This window comes from Equus asinus, chromosome 21 (assembly GCF_041296235.1).
Source record: "Equus asinus isolate D_3611 breed Donkey chromosome 21, EquAss-T2T_v2, whole genome shotgun sequence".
Taxonomy (NCBI): Eukaryota; Metazoa; Chordata; class Mammalia; order Perissodactyla; family Equidae; genus Equus; species Equus asinus.
In genome coordinates, this window is record NC_091810.1 from 53368988 (window position 1) to 53392342 (window position 23355).

General features: G+C 38.3%; 1 protein-coding gene across 6 annotated transcripts in view; it reads right to left on the reverse strand.

The window, feature by feature from the left end:
- Positions 1-23355, reverse strand: part of KIF15 (kinesin family member 15) — a 60057-nt gene that overhangs the window by 24671 nt on the left and 12031 nt on the right. For 4 of the 6 annotated variants that reach the window (XM_044753860.2, XM_044753859.2, XM_014852448.3 and 1 more), the window contains exons 4-16: positions 21344-21420; positions 16929-16966; positions 15798-15895; positions 14475-14654; positions 10304-10513; positions 8119-8244; positions 7828-7950; positions 5643-5766; positions 5021-5097; positions 4586-4795; positions 3535-3712; positions 1363-1504; positions 483-624 (exon numbers count right to left, since the gene is read on the reverse strand). In XM_044753860.2, coding sequence (XP_044609795.1) covers positions 483-624; positions 1363-1504; positions 3535-3712; positions 4586-4795; positions 5021-5097; positions 5643-5766; positions 7828-7950; positions 8119-8244; positions 10304-10513; positions 14475-14654; positions 15798-15895; positions 16929-16966; positions 21344-21420 — 1725 coding nt within the window. Of the gene's footprint in view, positions 1-482; positions 625-1362; positions 1505-3534; positions 3713-4585; positions 4796-5020; positions 5098-5642; positions 5767-7827; positions 7951-8118; positions 8245-10303; positions 10514-14474; positions 14655-15797; positions 15896-16928; positions 16967-18911; positions 19006-19123; positions 19144-21343; positions 21421-23355 lie in introns of those variants that run through there. The other 2 variants (XM_044753861.2, XM_070493599.1) reach the window with 2 other exon arrangements.

A 23355-nucleotide genomic window follows, 5' to 3' on the forward strand; every position in this document is an offset into this window, starting at 1 on the left:
GTGGTACCTGTGATCCTTTAGTGGTCTTTGTCTTTAGGATTCTGTTCTTCCACTGCAAGCTTTGAGCACATGACACAGTAGGGCAACAGCTGCCATTTACCGAGACCTCCCAGGCGCTAGGCACTTTACTACCTCATTTAATGCTCTAAAACCCTGCAGTTCTATTACCCTCATCGCCAATTCAGACACAACAAATAATGAGGCTCAGAAGTTAGGAAACCCTGCCTATGCTTAATGACAGATTAGAACTTGAACCCAGGTCTGACTCCACATGCTGTATTCTTTCCTACACCACCCTGCCACTGGGGGTATACATCCGAAGACGAGGACCGTGTCACCCCAGGGTTACTGTCTGCAAGGGATTCTATCTGTATCTGGAGATATCTGTGTCTGTATCTGGAGATATCTGTGCAGACTTCCTCCATTATTAACAAATGAAATAGCACTCATTTAAGATTGAAGTATTGCTTCAGATTACCTACCTTAAGTGTTTCAGCATGAATTTTATTCAGCTGAGAAACTTCTTGCCGCTTGCAGGCTTTTGTTGCTTCCAAAAGATTTTCAAGATTAAGGTTCGCTTTTTGCAAAGCCTGAAGTTCTGATTCTAATTCTAGCTGCCTTTTCCTAATAGATATTATAAAATTGAGTATTTCAGGTAATGAGTAATGTCACACAATTGTAGAATACTTTACAGTTTATACTCTCACATAACTTTATAGTTATATCTTTATATCAGAGATATTCTTAGATTATTACCCCCATTTTCCAGTTGGGCAAAGTACAGCTCAGAGATTGATGATGGTTTAAGGTGTTCAACTAGGAAACAGTGGCGCTCCAATTCAAAGCCCAAATAGTCCATGATGACGCCATACACATTATTTTTAAAAAAAACACTTCTTTATATTTTAGAATAGGATTAATTTTAGCTATAATATGAATGTGGCTTATCTTTGTTTTTACACAAAGTGCATCAACTAAGAATATTAAGAAATATGTAATTTCTAAAAATCCTAATTTAATTAATAACAACAGTGATTTAAATTTGGTGGCCAGATAAAGAATTCACTGTGTAAGTTCAATACACACTCATCTCAACAGGTACATCCCTTAAAACACTCATATCATCTAGTTCATTAAATATATTATTAAAGAGCTAGAAGTTTATGTCAATTACATCTCCACTCAAAAGAAAAAAAAAGAGCTAGAAGCAAGCCCCTTTCCTTTACGTCTAAACAAGCTAGTTGCTATATGAGAATTTAATATTTAAAGTGAAATGCTCAAATTGTCAATGTTAAACACTAAAACAAATCAACACTAAAAGATACGAAAAAAAGTAAGCACGAATATGCATTTATACATTACCGAGTTAGTTCTTTGAATTCTTCATATTCTTGCTTTGAATTATTCAGCTCCGTCTGAATTAGCAGGAGCTGTGCTTTTAACTTCTCAGAGTTCGCTAACGAGCATGGCTCTTTCGGAGCTTTAGGAGAGAATCCTTGCTGACCTGGAAATAAGGAAACAACTTGGTCTTTGAAAGACAAAAATAACAGAACACACTTTTTTCTTTTCCTCTTTTTTTGTGAGGAAGATTGGCCCTGAACTGACATCTGTTGCCAATCTTCCTCTTTTTGCTTGAGGACGACTGTCGCTGAGCTAACATTTGTGCCAGTCTTTCTCTATTTTATGGGGATGCTGCCACAGCGTGGCCTAACGAGCAGTGCTAGGTCCACATCCAGGATCCAGACCTGGATTCTGGGCTGCCGAAGTGGAGCATGCAAACTTAACCACTATGCCACCAGGCCAGCCCCAGAACACATTTTCTAAGTTCTCTGCCAGGTATCAAGTTTGAAGCACAGCAGGAAAAATAAGAAATGGGTTGGAAGGTAGACCCTAAAATACAAGAGCCTTTGCTGCAACAGGAGAAACACAGTGTGTCAAAGAGTATTAGAAATAGCTTTTGAGAAGCTGAGAAGCCACAAGATGGAGGGGCATATTGAAGGCAACACCTTTTCCATTAGAAGAAAGAGCAAGCAATGGCTGAAGTACAACACACACGCTGGTGGGTGCAGAAACACCATTAGTTGAATCCTGCAGGAACTAGTGCTAGCAGCTAATGTTTTAACAGTCAGTGAATTTTAGAACAGGAAACAAGTTGAAAGAAGTCGGTATTATCTACCAGGTAATAATAAATTCTAATTTTCAGGGATCACTTAGAAGACTGAATATGTCAAAGAGAGTTCCACCGAGTTTCAGTGTGGGAAAATATGTAAAAGTTGCTTAGAAAATGATACATGTTTAGAAGATGGTGGGGTCCAGAAATCACCACTAGTATCTTTCAAAGGTATTAAGTCAAGGTACTATTGAGGTCAAAACGGCCAGCAAAATACAGAGCATTGTAGGGAACAATAGTTGAAATAATACAGAAAACCTGGTCTTAACTTTGCGTCTAAAATCTTGGTCTCTCCACAACCCAAATACTGTGAATTTTATTCTTTCATTAAGTCATAACAGAATGGAAGACTTAGAAAGCAACAATTTAAAAAGGACACAAGCAGGTTTCTTTATGAGTGCAGAATAAGAAGATAAGAGTTTTCTCAATTTCAACCTCAAAAGAAACTAAGGCTGGTACAGAGTATAATAAAAGACCATGAAAATATTCAGTCTGAGAATGGGGCAAACACACACTGTTACCAAATCCCAGAGCATTCACACCAGTAGCTGCCAAGCCTGTGAGTCAGATTCAGTACTAACTGGACTGCTTTCCACAGAGGAAAAGTAAACAGATACCATATAACCAACAGAGTGTACACTAGCAAGCATGACCCGCAACCACAACATCAGGACCAAAATCCGCTGCTGGGACCATGAGTCTGAACACGCTCTGCTGTAGCTCACACTGCACAGACCTTAACCGGGTGGATAAACTTCTCAACTCTCCATTCATTCGTGCTGTGATAAGTTAACCACTTTTCATTTCAAATACTTAAAACAAGGAAATTCCATTTAACAAAAATTAAAAGTAATACTGAATCTTTTATCAACAAAATAGAAAAATATAATAGATATTTCCTTGATATGTCTATTAGCTTACATAATTTACTACTCTGTGATTTTTGAGAAGTGTAGAAAATGCCTTTTGCTAACATAAAAGCATAAATATGTATGTAAAAAATTAGCACACTAATGGGGGCTGGCCCCGTGGCCGAGTGGTTAAGTTCGCGCGCTCCGCTGCAGGCGGCCCAGTGTTTCGTTGGTTCGAATCCTGGGCGCGGACATGGCACTGCTCGTCAGACCACGCTGAGGCAGCGTCCCACATGCCACAACTAGAAGAACCCACAACGAAGAATGCACAACTATGTACTGGGGGGCTTTGGGGAGAAAAAGGAAAAAATAAAATCTTAAAAAAAAAAAAAAAAAAATTAGCACACTAAATCTAGAGGCTAAAACAAAGGCCCCACCTTCAAGGCAATATAAATGCCCTTTAAAACAGCCCCTCTGCCCCTACGAGGCATGTATACAACAATCATTTCTTACTTTTGTCATTTTCATCTGTGCCAGATACTTCGAAGAAAGCTTTTTCTAGTATTGCAATGGTCTGAGCATCCAATTCTTGGGCTCTTTTCACAGGCTCTAATAATCTCAGTCTTCTATTCTCCTCTCTGAGAGAATGATTTTCCATAGCATACTTTGCGACTCTGGGGTGGTGCTCTATCTGTGACAGAAGAATTACAGACTTACACATTTACAGACATTTCCTTAATGAACAAGTCTTTCTGAACAGCCGTTAGAAAACATTAGGAATGCCACATGCACTGCTGGTGGTGGTCTGCCGCCACTGTGGAAGGCAACTTGGCATTTGCGATCAGACTGAACATGGGCACAACCTACAACTCCGTTACTCTACATCTGGATCTGTACCCTTGAAACTTTCACCCAGGCAGGTAAAGAGAGAAGCAAAAGGGTGTACACTGTGGCAGACTTTTCATGCAAAGGAGACTGCTTAAATTAATGCATTGAAAAGAATAAGGAAACTCTCTATTGAGCAGGGTTGAACACCCTCCAAGATTAAGTGAAAAGGGCAAGGTACAGAAGAGTGTATGGTGAGCTGCCTTTTGTGTGCAAAAGGAATAAAAGTAAAAATATCTACCTATCTTAGTTTGAATATGCATAAAAACCTCTAGAAAGATACAAAACTGATAAAAGGTTATCTTTGTTTTTTAATGAAGTGCCTGGATTAACTATCCATCCTCCCTAGGGAAAAGGAAAAATAACAACAAAACAACTTGAAAGGGCTCCAGTATAAAGAGGCCACACTGTTTAGAGAACCACAACTGCCCACTGGAATGAATGGTGCTTAGTGCTGGGGCTGAGTGCTTTGGTAGCTACACCACCACAACTTCCTCCCTTTTCCCTTCAGGTTTTACTATTTTGGAAAATGGGGGAAAAGAAATTATGCAATCATACTGTCAGATGAATTCATTTAAAACACTTTCCACTGTATTAAATTACATGAATTTGGTGACAAACATATATTTGCCTTGAACTTCTTTTATTTTTAGAAATACTGCAAACGTTACATACTCACTTGTTCTCGTAGAGTTTGAATCTCATCCCTTAATTCCGACAGCAAACGATCCTGCTCCTCAGGTAGAAAACTTCCCCGGGATTCCTTCTGGAGTTTCTCCAGGCGCATTATTTGATCCTCTCGGAATTTCACAATCATTTTATTGGACTGAATAAATTTTTCTTTTTTGAGGGTGAGGTCTTCTAATTGGGTAATTTTTTCTACTAGAGACTTGAGAAATTCGTAATTTGGTTAGACATGAAAAATAATTCATCTTCCCTAAATTTTCACAAACCAAGCAACAAACACTAACTTCACATTTAATCTCAAAGGCAAAATTAGATTTTTCATAGCCTTCCTCTGTTTTATTTGTGCCATTTATTTCACTCAGAAAGGCACCACATAGTAAAAGCCTAAAGAATCTTGAATCACCTTTATACTAATTCAGTTTCCTACCTTCTTTTCCTGTTCAGATTTCTTAAAGAATAACATTGCCTCTTGGAAATACGTCATGTAAGTAGTCTCGTCTCTGTCTGTAATTGATCCAGTAAGAAAGAAAGGGGAAAAAAACGTTTATTTCTCCAATTTTAAGACCCAGGGATGAGCTAAAACAACCTTTGATTGACTGCTCTCAACTAATCTAGAAGAATCTGACTGTTATTACCAGATCCTGGATTTCAAATCAATCCAGTCTAGACATTAGCTATTCTTTAAAGAAAAACAAGTCTCTATTATCCTATTTAGTAAACATACAGATTAAAAATGATATGACAAAATCTTGGAAGTGGATCTAAATTAAATTTATTAGTATCTCTTTTTAGCACTTTTATTAGGGCCGAATTATTCAAAATTATTTCTATTCCCCCTTCCCACCATATCTCACAGAATTCAGTAGCTATGGTATCTGTATCTGGTTGCAGACAAAGTACCATGTTCCTAAGTAGGTGAAATAAACACAGACGGATACTTGTAGAAAATTTTGGGTAGCCTCACTGTGTTGTGACTGTCGTCAGAGGGTTCTCACGCTCACATTCGCACGTGGTCTTCTTCAGGATAAAGCACACTGTGCTCATCTTACCTCTGGTCAGAAAGCTTTCTGGCAGCATCCGCCCTGAAGTAAACTGGGCCAACTGTTCTTTGAGCCTCTTCACTTCAGCTTGGAGCTGGCTCACATTTCCTTGGGTGTCTTCATTTACCACTGCCTATTCGAGAATTTTTTAAAAAGCATTATAAGAGCACTCTTTGAGTCGTAGAGTCTTGTGTTTATATTTGTTTGTACTATTTGGAATGAAGAACACCAAACAAAACTGCACTTTCATCTCACAGACAGTCAAAAGGCCACCAGAATCACAGTGTGGAGAGTGGGGAGGAAGCTTCCTTCCCCCGTGCCTTCAGACCTAGAGCCAGAGGTCTTCCCCAACTCACAACTCCTCCTGTACCCTCCCACTTGGATCTCTGCTCTGTTGACTAGTCCTGCATCCTGTCAGCCTGGGTCACACCTGAGATCTGGGTATGTTCATTGCTTCCTGCGACAAACAGCTCTCCCCCACGGAGAAGAGAAAAAACCTCGACAGGTGCCATCTGCCATCTGTCTTGGCTCTCTATAAAGGGTGTGATGAACTGCAGGGCTGGCTGGAGCCCCACCAGCTTGGCAGAAACCACCCTCTCCAGAGGAATCCAACCCTGTATTTCCAAACAGCCCTTCTGGAAGGAGGGGTTGGTCTAACAGCTCCATTTGTTTTATTACCACACTAAATGCTATTTTAAAGAAATATCTCTTTAAGAAATACTCTTAAAGAAACATCTTATTTGAGACAACTTCTAAGAGGTTCAAAAAGGCCTACAAAATCTACAGGGTGATAACAAGAGCCAATGGCTGAGTACCAACCAGATAAAAGGGACCCAGTTGTGAAATACCCAATACTCCAGTGAGGGAAAAAACCCTGACAGCCCCAAGGTCCCTGTGTTCCTGTCTTAAACCAGGTCTGCCCATTGGGAAAGAGCTAAATAGCTTATCCTTAAACAAGTCCCAGATATCCTAGCCACCTTCTACTGACAGGCTGCAGCAGGGGACTTACCATTGATAGTGACCACTATAAGGCTCCTAGTTTTGTTGTTCTGTGTGTTCAGAAGCCATTTCTAGTTGCTTCTGATTCTTATTGGCCAGACTCATTACAAGGCACTCCTTGTATATTCTGACATCATTGTCACATCAGTGACATAACAATTCTAATTATCCCCGCAGTTCTCCACTCTCCAAAAACTTCTAATAAGTCCCAAGAGACAGGATCAGGAAGCTCTAATGATTTTTCCTCCTTGTATTAGAAGTATCTTACCAGGAGTGATAATCCAATAAAACGAACGAATACTCTTCTGACTTACTCAGGGGAAGACACAACATGGACCTCTTCAAGCTTACGATAATAAGATGATCAGGGAGTCTACTTTTGGGGTAAGAATGACCAATTTCTCCTTTGAAAGAGAAAGGAAATTCATCGGCCAATTGATTTGTGAGTTTTTTGTCTAAAACCAAAGGGGGCTCCAACTTCTCTAAAACAGGTGGGGGACTCGTTGGTATTTTGACAGTCTCCACCAGGGGTTGGCAAAGTGCTGCTTGCCCGTGAGCCAAATACAGTCTGCCACCTGTTTTTGTAAAGTTGTACTGGAACACAGCCATGCCCATATGTTTACATATTGTCTATGTAAAAAAAAAAAAGTCTATATTCCATGCCTTCTCACTACAAAGGCATGGTTGAATAGTTGGGACAGAAACCAGATGATCCAAGAAGCCTAAAATATTTACCAGGAAAAGTTTTCTGACCACTGGTATACATGAATATCAAGGAAGCTTCTTGCATATAAAGAAAAACAGGGAATCCTTGGAGTTACTGCATCTTGAAAATGAAGTTTGTCAACATCATCAAATTATTTTCATAGCGCATCCCCACCATCACCACATGCACACACAACTCTGCTAATAACGTTTAGGTAAATAAATTTAGTCTCCAACCCAATTACAAAGGCAAAACTTTGCCTTCCCATAAGAAAAACCAGCCAAATAATACTAAACATAAGACCCAATCTAGGCCTCAAATTACATGAGTGATACCCAAGGCTAAGAAAGACAAAATAGAGATCTTGTTTAGAGTTAAGCTTTCACAGAGAAATAAATAAAAACTAATGGTAAATCAGGCAATCACAAAAGTAAGGTACTACAAACTTAAGTATTTTTCTAATTTACTTAATGGTACTCAGTATTTTACCTTATTTTTAATCAGCTTGGCTCTTTGAGCAAAATTAAGTGTTGACAGGGTTTCCCCAAAACACCTGGATCCAGGGTGAACATTCGCAATTATGGCTGTTTTGGCATTACCTCCAAGGGAATCCTGTTTAATGATACGAATGGTACACATTTTCAGGGAAGAAATCACAAGATCTTTTTTTAAACAAAAAAAATGTATACCCTTACACCAAGGCTGAGAGAGATTACCCAACTATCAACCATAGGGAGCATAATTAAGAAAAAGGCCCAGGAACGCAATAATCTGCTTTACCCGGAGTAAGAAGGTAAGTTTGGAGTCTCTGTAGCAAACATGTCTCTGTTTTCCATTACCCACATCAACAAGTGCAGTTATCACTTGGCCCAGGCAGCTCAATGATCGGTTGATGTTACCTGCTTCCTAAGGCAATGGGGAAAGAGAATAAAAATTTAGGTGCACTGGTTTCTTTTTAGTATTTTGAACTAAAATATACCCAGCAGGGTGACAACTGTGAACGCAAAGTCAAGTTAGGGACAATGTTAGTTAAGGATAACTAACTTTCCAGCAAAAAAGATGCCCTCAACTATCCCCTAACCTTTTCCTATTTGATACACAATGCAATTTCAATATTGAAAGACAAACAAAAAAATCATGAGAAGGAGGAAAAAAAAAATCAATGTCACCTCATGATTGTTAATAGTTTAAAATTGACCTATAGTTAGGGATAAAAACTAGAAAGAACAGAGGAAAAAATGTTGGAGTAGCACATTAATAGGCATATTTTCAACCCTTTTATGTTAAAATGTTTGCTACATTATGATAACTAATAACGCACCCCTACATCCCACAAAGCCACTGATGAACTTATTACAAGAGAATACTCAGTCTAATTCTGTAAAGTATAATAAAAACCTTTAAAACAGTGGTTTGGAGAAAAAAGAAAAATGAGTTAAATATGTTACTCTGGATTTTTACTGTAGGTAGCTTATTTCGGTAATTGGGTCTGCAGTGGTGAAAGTACTAGAAAACAAGAAAGAGTAGAAATTATAAAGCAAGATGAGCTGATTTCAGAGTTGCCACCGTCTGCTATCATTAAGTAAATCAGAAAGGTGGTTTAGTGCCACAGTTGAGGGCACTGTCTGTCGAGCTACTTTGGTATGAATCCGAGCTCTACTCTTAGCTGTGCGCCCCTGGACAATTTACTGAAATAGGAAGGATAGCAGTACCTACTTCCAGATTTGTGAAGGTTAAATGAGTTAATATAGCATTTAGAACAAACCCAGCATATGGCCTATTATAAATATATGCTATTTTTCTTTTTTATTATTTTTATTTTTCACTTTCTAAATTTTTATTTATTTTTTTCTTAATTTTTCCTTCTCCCCAAGTCCTCCAGTACAGCTGTATATTTTAGTTGTAGGTCATTCTAGTTGTGGCATCTGGGACTCCGCCTCAGCATGGCTTGATGAGGGGTGCTAGGTCCACACCCAGGATCCAAACCAATGAAACCGTGGGCCATGGAAGCAGAGCGTGTGAACTTAACCACTCGGCCATGGGGCTGGCCCCCATAAGCTATTCTTCTTAACCTTTACGTCTCAATAGAAACATGAGCCTGAGATTGCCTGAAACTGCCTGAGAGCTCAGGAGGCTCAATTCCTCACTTTTAATACAAAAAGTACTCTCCTCCACCATTTCCGACTCCTCTCCCCATCCCTCATATGTCCTAAAGTATAGAATCCATACATATTTTATTGACAATACATATACACACTTTGGTCATACATATTACAGAGAATCTTCCACTAGGTCCTTTACCCTCACCCCTGAAATATTAAACAGCATAACTGCTCTCCTTTCTCTTTACGCTCTCCCTTCTTGAAAGTGGCAGTGGTGGGCCAGATGGCTGTTTTTATAAAACAGGCTTTCTTCATGAAATCACTCAAAACCTTTAAGTGTTTCCCAGTGTTGGGAGAGTTGAGAGCAAACTTTGCCTGGCACTCCTGGTCCTCAATGATCTGGGCCTACTGGCACCTCTAACTCAACCCACCCATTCATCCATGCTGAAATGCCAAATGCCAGATTCACTCTGCATCCATAATAACCCTTGAGATGTCCCCCTGCCAGGCATGTATTCCCTGTTCCTCTCTCCGTGTCCAAATCTTCCCGCTTTGAGAACACAACTCAAGAACTACTTCTTTTCCAGGCTTCCCACAAGCAGTCCATGTCACACCCTTCCTCTGACCCCTGCTGCCCCTTATGCCATCATCCCTTCTTGCATGAATTCAAACATTCTTGCTACTGATAGACTTGTCCTATCCCATGTATGTTTACTGTCCCTTCCCCATAACAAAAATTTCTAAACATTTCAGATGGAGCCATTTGTTATTCCTTTGAAGCCCTCACAACATTTAGCTTGGTATTGAGTTCTAGTAATAATTCACATACAAGCTGAAATTGAAGACCATAATTACATTCTTACTTTCAACCTCATCCCTTCTGCATGGGTATCTTTTTGCCTCTCAGATCCTGCTAAATCCACCAGATTGAGTAGGGAGGTCCGTATATTCACAGTCTCATTGCTTTTCTCCATTGACTCTACTGTAATTGTAAAGACTGCATGAGACCTAGAGGATTCTCTATTCATTGATGTCGATGCCACACGTCTGTTTCTCCATCCTCCAGACAACACCTAGGCAAAAGCAAAATATATTATCACAACTTCCGGGTGGTCACAACAGACACTAACATCAGTAGGAAAGGTGTAGAGGGCAGTGAGAGAACACTGGTCTATCGAGGAACATACTCAAGTTATTTTCCTTTCCCTTTCCTTTTCTGTCCCCTCTCCATGTTAGGGACAGAGAACAAGCGGGAAATCAGAAGGCATAGGATCTAGAACTGATTTTGCCATTCCCTATTTGTGTTAACTTAATGCAAATCACAAAATCTCTCTGAACCCTTTCTTCACCCAGACAATGAGAAAGTTAGACAAGCTAAATCTTGAAATTACTTCAAGCGCAAAGTTCTGTCAGCTCTTTTAGTCTATAAAGTACTTGTTTCCCCTCTCTATTCCCTATGGCAAGCAGGATACGAAGGTTCAGACTGCAGGCTCTGGAATCAGATGAACATGAGTTCAACCCCAGGCTCCACCATTTACTAGCTGTGTGCTCTGGGGCCAGTTGAACCTTTTCAAGGCTCAGGCCCATACCTGCAAAATGGGAATATGGGTACCTACCTAACAGGGCAGAGCCTCTCAAACTTTAATAGACATACTAATCAGCTAGGGATCTTGTTAAAATTCAGATTCTGATCCAGTAGGTGTGAGGTGGGCCTGAGACTGTGCATTTGTAACATGCTCCCAGGTGATACCATAGTCTGAGAATTACATTTTTGAGTAGCAAGGTCATAATAGTACAGGATAAAATGGGGAAATTAGTATCTTACCTCAAAAGTAGATTAGAAGTTCAATGAAATAATGTATCAAAAGAAGCTAGCACAGTGCTTAGCACATATACTCAATAAATGGAGCTGTTACAACTCTATTAACCAGCCACAGCATAAAATTGAAATTATTCATATCTTTATATTTTTTGGATAGTACTTTATGCTTGGTGGTCTAGTGGTTAAGATTCAGCACTCTCACTGCCACAGCCCAGGTTCATTTCCCGGTCAGGGAACCATACCACGTGTCTGACAGTTGTCATACTGTAGCAGCTGCGTGTTGCTGTGATGCTGAAAGCTATGCTTCCAGTATTTCAAATACTGGCAGGGTCACCCATGGTGGACAGGTTTCAGGGAGCTTACAGACTAAGACGGACTAGGAAGAAGGACCTGGCCACCCACTTACGAAAAACTGGCCATAAGACCCCTATGAATAGCAGTGGAGAATTGTCTGATATAGCACCAGAAGGTGAGAGGATGGCGCAAAAAGACCAGGCAGGGTTTCGTTCTGCTGTACACAGGGTCACTAGGAGTTGGAATAGACTCCATGGTGCTAACGACAAACTTTATGCTTCCTTTTCATAACACTATATACTGTATACTAAATATTAAATAAATCATGATACATTCATACAGCTGTAAGACAAAGAGAAATCCTCAAATATGGGACAAATTCCAAAACACTATCATCTTAAAAAAGGAAGGTGCAAAAGTAGCACAATACGCTAACATTTGTGCAAAATAAGGAGAAAAAAGCAAATACAAGCACGTTTTTAAAACATTTATATAAAAATCAAATACAAACAAAAATAAAATGACTTGAGGAATGTTCACGGATTGGAAGATTCAATATTCTTAAGATGTTAATTCTCCCAAAGATGATTGACAAATTCAACACAATCCCACTCAAAATCCCAGCAGCCTTTTTTGTAGAAACTGACAAGCTGATTTTATGAATATGAGAATGCAAAATCCAAGAATAACCAAAATAATTGTTAAAAAGAACAAAGTTGAAGGACTTGCTCTACATGATCTCAAGACTTACTACTTAGCAACAACAAGCTACAATAACCCAGACAGTTTTGTATTGGCAGAGAGACACAGATCAGTGGAAGAGAATACAGTCAGATATAAAGCCACATATGTATGGTCAACTGATTTTCATCAAAGGTGCAAAGGCAATTCAACAGGAAAAAGAAAAGTTTTTTTTCTCAACAAATGGTGCCGCATATTGGATCAAAAACAAAAAGGCAACCCACACAATCTACAACAAGAAGAGTGAACTGTAACGTAAACTATGGATTTGGGTGATTATGATGTGTGAATGAGATTCATTGATTGTAACAAATGCACCACTCTGGTGTGGGATGTTGAAAATGGGGAAGGCCACGCATGTGTGGGAGGAGGGAGTATACGGGAAGTTACTGTATCTTTCTCTCAACTTTGCTCTGAAACCTAAAACTACTCTAAAAAAATAAAGTCTTTTAAAAAAAGCAAGAAAAGGAAAGAAGCATTGAATAAAACAAAACAAAAAACACTAAGGTAGAAATGAGTCCAACAAAAATAAAAATCACATTAATGTACACAGGTTAGGTAAAAATACTGTCAAGAAAGGTTAAAAAAAGCAAAATACAGCTATATGGTTTATGAAAAACAACTAAAGCATTAAGACAGAAGGTCTGATGGGAAAACATATACCAAATGCTAATAAAAAAATGCTCAGTAGTATATGAATATCAGACAAAATAGCTTTTGAAGGCAAATGTGTTAATAGGAAAATATAGAATCAATACAAAATTATAGATTCAAACCAAAGGAAGATAAACTAATCTTATTAATTTTATATGAGCCTAATAAAACAGTCTATCTCTATATGTATACATAAATACTTATATAGACCAAAATCAAGACAAAATTGATAAAACCAACACCTTAGTTGGAGTTTAATATATCTCTCAAGTACTGATAGATTATATAGACAAAAAAATTAATAAAAATATAAAACCCTGTATCCAAGGATATACATCTTCTCAAGCACACATTTATAAAAACTGGCCATTGTATTAATCCATAAACCAGTTTTCAATAAATCTCAAAGACTAGGCATCACACAAGATCACATTCTCTGATCCCAATGCAATTAAGAATCAAAATGAGAAATGAATTTAAAATTCTCATAAATTTGGGAATTTTAAATTACATTTCTAAGTAATACATGGATCAAAAAAATATGGAAAAATACTTAGGTCTATATGACAATTAAGATATTATAACGTGTGAAGTTTAAGCAATATTAAGAAATAAATTTACAGCATTAAATACTTATATCATAAAAGAAAGGCCAAAAGGAGCTAAGCATCTAGCTTAAGAAGTTGGAAAAAGAACAGCAGAATAAACCCAAAGAAAGTAAAATAAAGAAAAAATCAAAGAGCAATGCCATATAAACAATACCAACTATGCAAAAAGAGAATAAAATTGTAGATATAGCAAAGATTTAAAAAATGAGAATACTAGGAACAACTTTATGCCAATATATTTGAAAACTCAGAGGAAACTGAAATTTTTCTAGGAATACATAACTTATCAAAACTGACCCAAGAAGAGATACAATGCCTGCATTTTAACATTATCCTGGGTAACTCATGCACGTGGCAATATTTTGTATGTATCAAATATTACATAATAAAAAATTGTTTAAAATCAACTGCCCAGGTCAGGATCTATGAAAATGTGAGTAGAATATTTTATAAATTCTTGTCAAGAGGTTTGTTGTCCTGAGCTGAATGCTCAAAAAATGTTGGCTTTTGACACTTAGTAGGTAAACAGGGTAGCAAATAAAAGGAAAAGAACAGCCAGCTGTTTTAAAGGGCAGAGATCCCAGGGGCTCCTGAAAGGGACAGCTCCCAGGAGGAACCACTAAAAAAATATGGACACTAACAAATTGTCCCCAAGGGATCTACAGGGTGGTTTTTAAGAGCACCTGATTGGAAAGAATAGCACCAAAATAACGCAAAATCAAGAGGCTTAAAGTTCTATCTAAGGGGAGATCTACAAAACACTGTCATATTCTTTTCTCTTTTCTTCTCATGAACATTCTGTATTAGGCTTTTACAAAGTATTTTTAGTAGTTCAATTCTTGCTTTTTTTGAGATCAAGGTGCTCTTCACAGCATGCTATGTTGTCTAAGGATCGAACTGCTCAAGGCAGAGTACCTGATAGGCTTCAGCAGCTGAGGTCACCACCTGCTCTACGGCACCAACAACAAAGACTCCCTTCTTGATATGCTCCCTTAAGTATAGTCCAGCCGACGCAGAGTCCAGTAGGTCATAAATCTGCTCATTGTAGATTTCAATAAAGGAACTCTTACATAGGAAACTCTTTCCACCTCCAGCCTGTAAAAGAGAAGCCTCGTCTAGATGTTATTTTCATGAGATCATCCCTATCTTTCATTATCTTTTATAGCATTAATCTTTCACTTGCTTCATAAGGTGTAAATTTCCTACAATATTATCCTTTACATGATATAAAATACCTAAGTCAGTTAAAAATTTTACATAACTAGTTTTAACACATCATTACATTTTAAAGCAGCATCACTGTGATCCCAAGAGCCTCAGAAGTTTCCAGAGATGCCTTAGAACCAAGACAGGAAGATGGGAATTTGGCAATCCAGATGGGCAATTCCATTTTTATGTCTTATATATTGAACTTCCTCATAAAGTTTTACTTGAAGCAACTGTTATATTCTTTACAAGACCAAAAATAATTTATGTTAAAAGCTCTCTATAGAATTTTTAACCAGAGAAACACATGGCACTAAACTTATGTCACTGGCATGCACTGTGCATGTCTAATTGCAATGGTTAGGGACAGTTTCTGCAAAGGAGTAAATGGTAAACCAAAGGTATACATCAAACTCCTTTATAGAATAGAACATATAACACGAATGGCTCTTAAGCCTGGAATTTGCCAACCTAAAGAAGCACAATCCTGAGAATGGCCCAACGTGGGAGCCAATGGGAGAGGAAAGCCCACATCCCCAGGATGATGGAGCCACACCACATGTGGAGCAAGTAGATCACGGTCACGTGGCAGCAGGTCTGCAAAGGAGGTAAGGAAGAGCCCATCACTACTGAACGTCATGAACATCTACGGACATCCACAGTCAACCGTGGGCCTAGGTACAGGTAGGTGATGCAGCCCAGTGAATCTCTGTTTTCCTCAGTTAAGGTTTTCTCTACACCTTCTCTCTTGCAAAACCTGAGAGCCTAAGAAGCATTACATTCTTCTCTCTTTTACGCCAGCAATCCAAGCTCACGAATGATGTATGTTTTATAAGCTAAAAACTTTTAGAAGATTAAAAACCTCAGAATCCTTAATCTTACCTTAAGAATTGAAAGGTTTTTTTTGTCCCACACTAGCCTATCCACATTGTAAAGTGGCACCCCTTCATGTATCATGAGCCAATTATTAGTAGCTAACTACTCAAAACCAGGTACTTCATAGAACTGCTTTAATTTTACAGTAAGTTTTACCTTCTCTTTTTCACGATCAATTAAGGAAAACAAATATTCAAAACTTCGTGGGATTACTCCTCTCAGGTTATGAGAAAAATTATCAGATTCAGATGGCCCTAAAAAAATGTAAAAAAAAAAGTATTTGGCAATTCATTTTTATTCTATTATAGGAGTCCTTCAAAATGGTAACACTGAAAGGCCATTCATACAGAAATAAGATGACACATTGTATAATCACTTTTCTATTTGTGCCCCCAAACAAGTTAAATTTTGGTCTGTGAGAGATCACATAATAGAAACTACTTATCAATAGGACTGAAGGAAAGGCCCATAATTTTAAAAAGTAGTTGTTTGGTAAATTAAAAAGTCCATGTAGGTACCAAGCTTCAAATTTTTCCTACTGCCAGGTAGCAATATGGGCAGAAACACCAAATAATTGTACTTTACTTATTGCATATGAGATTGGGTCTCATGCGTTGACACAGCAATTCCACTCCCAGATATATATCCAACAGAACTGACTTTAAAGGACACATACAAGAAAAAATGTGCACAGCAGCACTATTCACATGGTCCCAAACTGGAAATAATCCAAATGTCTATCAACAGTAGAATGGAAGATTTGTGGTATATTCATACAATAATATATTATACAGAAATGGAAATAAACTGCTTCATGCAGCAACATGAGCGAATCTTAGAAACTGAACGCTGAGAGAAAGAAGCCAGACATAAAAGAGTACATACAGTAAAATTTCATTTGTAAAAATCCAAAAACAAGCAAAACTAATAATGACAGAAGTCAGAGGGACGCACACTTCAGGGGATGGGGGTGGGAGTCGTTACTGACCAGGAATCTTGATCTGGGTAGAGGTTATACAGATATAAATACATAAAACTTCATTAAACCCAACTCAAAAACTGTCCATTGAGAACCTATTTTGTGCCCAGCATTGAGCTGGGAACATAGCTGCAAACATAGACTTTGCCATCATGGAACTCACAATCTGACAGAAGCCTGGGATCAGCCCTCATTTTACGAGGTCAACATCATATATAGAAATTATGCCTTCTCAAAAAATGTACTAGGTGCCGTCATCACAGAAAGAGCAGACTAAGGCAGCAAATGTTAATCTTCAATTTACTTACCCATCATAGTAAACGTTTTCCCTGAGCCAGTCTGTCCACTGTAAAAGAAGAAATGTTTTATGTAGTATTATTACACATGAAATTTAGAAGACTACTCTCCTATTTTATTTATTTATTTTTTTTTTTTTGAGGAAGATTAGCCCTGAGCTAACATCTGCTGTCAATCCTCCTCTTTTTGCTGAGGAAGACTGGCCCTGAGCTAACATCCGTGCCCATCTTCCTCCACTTTATAGTGGGATGCCTGCCAAAGCATGGCGTGCCAAGCGGTGCCATGTCCGCACCCGGGATCTGAACCGGCGAACCCAGGGCCGCCAAGAAGCTGAATGTGCACACTTAACTGCTGCGCCACCAGGTGGGCCCCCTACCCCCCTATTTTAATATGGTCTATTAGTATATATGTTTTCCCCACAAAGAGCTTATTTTCCCTCTTTTTAAAAATTATATTAGGTAAAAAGCGAATGATCCATTTTCTTTCTCTCCTATTCTACCACAAGAGCTAACCACTATTAATTGTCTGGTATGCTTCCAGATTACACAAACACAGCCATCAGAGTTTTCATCTAATTTTTTTTCTTTTTTTGGTGAGGAAGATTCACCCTGAGCTAACATCTGAGCCAATTTTCCTCTATGTTTTGTATGTGGGATTCCTCCACAGCAGGGCTGATGAGTGGAGTAGGTCTGCATCAGGGATCCAAACCTGCGAACTCTGGCTGTCAAAGTGGAACTTTAACCACTCAGCCATGGGGCCAGCCCCTTATCAAATTTTTATTTACAAAATTGGAATGATGCTCTTCAATAGTGTTCTGCAACCTGTTTTTCTAAGTCAGTAGAGATCTACCTCATTATTTTTAATAGCTGCATTGTATTCCACGAACATATAATTTATTTAACCAGAATCTGGACTTTTATTTCCAATTTTTGCTATTCTAAAGCAGCAATTCTTTTCCTAAATTCTGCCTTTAAAAGATACTAAAATGTCTTCATTTAAAAATAAAGCAATTTAAAAATCTTTAAGCTATAGGTTTGATTTTTATTCACAGTGTTGTATCTCCTTGGTTATCCCAAGAAACAGGAATAATAAAAAACTAAACATAAAAAAGTTTGTTGAAGAAAGATGTTAACCAGGGTGTCAAATGTCTTTAGCTTGGATTCACAGTACAATATGAAATTTTGAATTTACTTTCTGGTTAAATGTCCCAAAAGATAGAAAACAGTATGGTCTAGCTGTTTACCTGTTTCTTTCGGAAGTAGGAAAAAAAGTTCTTTAGTAACTCAGAACGAGAACGGACATTATTGAGTCCCCTACTTGAGAGTGAAGGCGACACTAACAATTACTCTAGAATCAGGACCGTCTTAGGTAAACCAGGAAGTATGCTCATCTAACCACCTAGTCAGACGCTCATTTCTCTCCAAGTGTTTCTCATTCCTACCCTCGACTGCCAAAAGCAATTTTCATTAAGTTATTAATGAATATGCCACAAATTAAACATTACAACTAGTACGCCTACAGACACTTCAAAGAAAACAGTTCTGAAGATTTATAATCTCTGGCAATTGTGGCTCTTACTTCCAATTCATTTTTTAACTTTACCACTCAAAACATTCCGTAAAAAAAAAAATCATTTTTCTCTTGAGAAGACACGAGAAAATAGTTATTTGCCTCATCACTCAAGAGAGAACATTGAGTCCTGCTGAACATGACTGAAAAATAAGCATGAAAGGAAAGGCAGATTTTCAAGGAAGAATGTAGGTGCAACAGGAGGCTAAGCTTTAAACTTCTTAATGTATTTTATATTTTTTTGTGTTTTGAGTCAATTATAGATGAACTAGGAGCACGCACACACACACACACAAAACATCAGCTGCTCAAAATGAATTATAGAATTCATTACATACTATTAAAAACCTCTAGTTTGAAATAAAATTACAAACTCTATTGCTAGAAGAAGAAAAAATTATACTACAAATTATATTCCTACTTACAAAATAAATCTGAAATGATACTAAAATTCACCGTGAATAAATGCCAAGGTTGTCACAATGCCTTCTGGACTTCCAGCTTACATTCCAATATTAAACCTGTAGCAATATTTTACGGCTGCCAACATTTAGAAATTCAGGATCATTACTCACTTTAAACATACATTTTGGAAGACAGTTTGGCAGTTTCTCATAAAAGTTAATCATAAACTTACCACATGACTCAGCAATTGCCTTCCTAGGTATTTACTCAAGTGATCTGAAAACGTATGTTCACACAAAAACCAATATTCGAATGTTTGTAGCAACTTTATTCGTAATTCCTAAAAACTGGAAGCAACCAAGATATCCTTTAACAGGGGAATGGATAAACAAAATGTGATACAGCTATACAATAAAACACTATACAACCAAAAAAAGGGGGGGGGGGGTTGGAATAAGCTAGTAAGAATAAGCTATTGATGCATGCAACAACATAAACGAAGCTTAAATGAATTTTACCAAAAGAAAAAAGCCAGATCCAAAAGTCTACATACTGTATGATTCCATTCATATAACCCTCTGGAAAAGGCAAAACTATAGGAATGGAAAATATATTAGTGTACCCTGGATGTCAGGGGTTGGGAGAAGGAGTGGCTGACCTCAAAGGGGACAAACGTGGAACTTTTAAGGTAAAGGAACTGTTCTCTTCAGCACTGGGGTGATAAATACATGGCTCTCTGCATTTGTTAAGACACTATACAACCGTACATCACAAAGGGTGAACTCTAAAGTATGCAACTACATAAAGAAGCAAAACACATCAACCTGGGGCCGGCCCCATGGCCAAGTGGTGAAGTTCACGTGCTCTGCTTCGGTGGCCCAGGGTTTTGCCAGTTTGAATCCTGGGTGCAGACATAGCACCACTCATCAAGCCATGCTGAGGCAGCATCCACATGCCACAACTAGAAGGACCCACAACTAAAAATACACAACTATGTACCAGGGGGCTTTGGGAAAAAAAGGAAAAATAAAATCTTTAAAAAAAAACAAAACACATCAACCAGGATGCTGGAGATCCCAGGATGGAACGCAGCTAAGTGTATTACAAAAGCATGACACAACTGTGCTGAAGGGGCTAGGTGGAAAAGAAGCTGACCTAAGTAACTTTAGAAAATGAGGTTTTGATAGGAAATTGTAAGGCATAAAAAAAGGGGTATCTGTACATAAACACTGTACTCAGTAGATTCATTTCTCACAGGGATAGAGGCTAACAATTCTGACATTGCTCTACCTGTGTACCGGGGTTGAACAAATAAATAAATGGATGATAGAACCTTTTGCTGTCAGAATGGGAAGTTACAGACAAACAAGAAAAGAAGGCTAGAATGAACCCTGTGGATTCACAGGATTCTAGAATAAACTCATGTGGATTCTAAACCCTTGGATTAGACTCAGAGACATCAGTATGAACTGAAGTTTAGCTTAACATATATACACATGCATAGATACAGAAACAATTATGGATATGCCTGTATTCATGACTTAGTACACACACATAAATTACCTAGCTCTGTCTGCTGAGAAGGCCTAGAAGCATTGATACTCCAGTAGCAACAAGCACACCTAGTGCCCAGATCTTGGTTTCTAAATACTATTCTCCAATAAAAGGAACCAGGGCTCCTTGGTGAAATGACCAATTCTAGGTCTAGGACAGGGAAAATATAAGATGAGCCAGGAGCATCTTGTAGCAACCTAAAGTAAGGAAGTGCTCAAAAAACAAAAGGATGTGACATGCCAAAGGGACACAGAAACCAATCTCAAATAGTTCCCAATGGCCGAGCTAGAAGAATATGAGCAACAAAATAAAAACAATGTAGTACTGGATTATAACCCAAAGTATAAAATAAATACACGAGTCCATACCATGTAAATAAATATTTGAATAAATATGGAGGAAGAGATGAATCTTCCTAACAGAAGAATTCCAAATAACATATGTAGATACTCTCCTGTCCAGAAGGTGGAGTTTAATATCCCTGCCACTGTGATTATCCAGGTGGGGCCAAGCTCATCACATGTGTCCTTAAAATTAGAGACCCTGTCTCAGCTGCAGTCAGAGGGAGATGTGACCAAGGAAGAGCTGGAGAAGCATGTTGTCAGCTTTCAGTATAGGTAAGGGGGCTGGGAGCCAAGTAACACGGGTGGCCCCTAGAAGCTGGAAAAGGCCAGGAAATGGATTCTCCCCTAGAGCTTCCAGAAAGGAACACAGCCCTGCTGAACCTTCATTTTAGCTCAGTGAGACCCGTGTCAGACTTCTGACCTACAGAACCTAAAGATAATAAATGTGTTGTTTCAAGCCACTAAGTTCGTGGTAATTTGTTACAGCAGCCATAGAAAATGAATAGAAGCATTTATTACAGTACCTTTCTATAAGGACACAGTCAACAACTTACTATGCAAAGATGGTACCATTATAACCGCTCATGCAAGACTCCACAATGCCTTTGGCCACAGCCGAGAACACAGACTCCTACAAACGTAAGCACCAAATGTTAACATTTCATAAAAATGAAAACATTTTTACTAAACCACACTCTAAAATATAACAAAAAGAATTGTGTGCTTAGACTTTTTTAAATACTTGTGAAAATGAAAATTATATCCTCTATGGAAAAAAGGATAAAACACGTAAGATGATAAAACTTTAAACATAATTATACCCGTTAATCTCCTATGCAATTATAGATTTAAAGCTCACATCTAGAGTTTATACAGAATTTTGTTTAGCACACTGCGTGCAAACATTATACTAGTATTAGCATAAAATACATAGCCCTATATGTTCATCAGTGCTTTTCTCACAAGCTTTTGCTAAATAATCTATATCTGATTTTTCTTTTCTTTTTTTTTCTTTTCTTCTTCTCTCCAAAACCCCCCAGTACATAGTTGTATATTCTAGTTGTAGGTCCTTCCAGTTGTGCTACGTGGTACACCACCTCAGCATGGCTCAATGAGCAGTGCCATGTCCGCACCCAGGATCCAGACCAGTGAAACCCTGGGCCGTCGAAGTAGAGTGCGCAAACTTAACCACTTGGCCACGGGGCCGGCCCCTAGCCCCTTTATTTTCATTTTTACATATAAGTAAACGCAGTCTTATCAACAGTGCAGGAATTCCTAGACCTTCATTGTCTAATACAGTAGCCTTGAGTCTATATGTGGCTGTTGAGCACCTGAAATGTGGCTAGTCCAACTTGAGATGTGTTGTAAGTGTAAAATATATATCAGATTTGGAAGAATGAGCATGAAAAAGAGAATGGAAAATATCTCATTAATAACTTGCTTTATGTTGACTATATGTTGAAATGATATTTTGGATATACTGGGTTAAATAAGATACAGAATTAAAACTAATTTGACCTGTTTCTTTTAAATTTTTTTTTAATGTGGCTACTGGAAAATTCTTAATTATATATGTGGCTCACTTTATATTTCCATTATCCAGCCATGCCCTGGATGAAAAGAAAAAAGATCTAAAGATCTAAATATCTAACCAAAAGCATCCATGTGTATAAGGGAATAATCGAGATCTGTGATGTCCAATATGGTAGCCATTAGCCTTATGTGGCTATTTAAATTTAAACTAACGAAGATTAAATAAAATTTGAAATTCAGTTTCTCAGATGCACTAGCCACATGTGGCTGAATTTCAAATTTCATTTAATCTTCATTAATTTAAACTTTAAGGGCCACATATGGCTAGAGGCTACTGTAACGGACAGCACAGATACAGAACATTTCCACCACTGCAGAAAGTTCTATTGGGTAGTGCTGACTAGATCTTAACTAAATTGTCCTTAATTAGAAAAGCAGTTATTGGAGCTGACCACGTGGCCGAGTGGTTGAGTCCGCACACTCCGCTTAGACAGCCCAGGGTTTTGCCAGTCCTGGGCGTGGACATGGCACTGCTCATCAGGCCATGCTGAGGCGGCATCCCACATGCCACCACTAGAGGGACCCACAACTAGAATATACAACTATGTACCAGGGAGCTTTGGGGAGAAAAAGGAAAGATAAAATCTTAAAAAGAAAGAAAGAAAGAAGAGCAGTTATTGATAGAATAGTATCTTAAATCTATCACTCCCTGCCATAGACTGAATGTTTGCGTCCTCCCCAAAATTCCTATTTTGAAACTCTAATCCCCAAAGTAATGGTATTTGGAGATGGGGCCTTTGGGAGGTAATTAGGTCACGAGGGTGAACCCCTCATGACGGGAGCAGCGCCTTTATAAGACACATGAGAGAACGCTCTTGCTCTCTTCCTCTCTCCACCACGTGAGGACACACTGAGAAGGCAGCTGTCTGCAAGTCAGGAAGCAAGTCCTCACCAGACACTGGGTCTCCTGGCCTTGACCCTGGAGTTCTCAACCTTCCAAACTGAGAAATCAGTGTTTGTTGTTTAAAAGCCA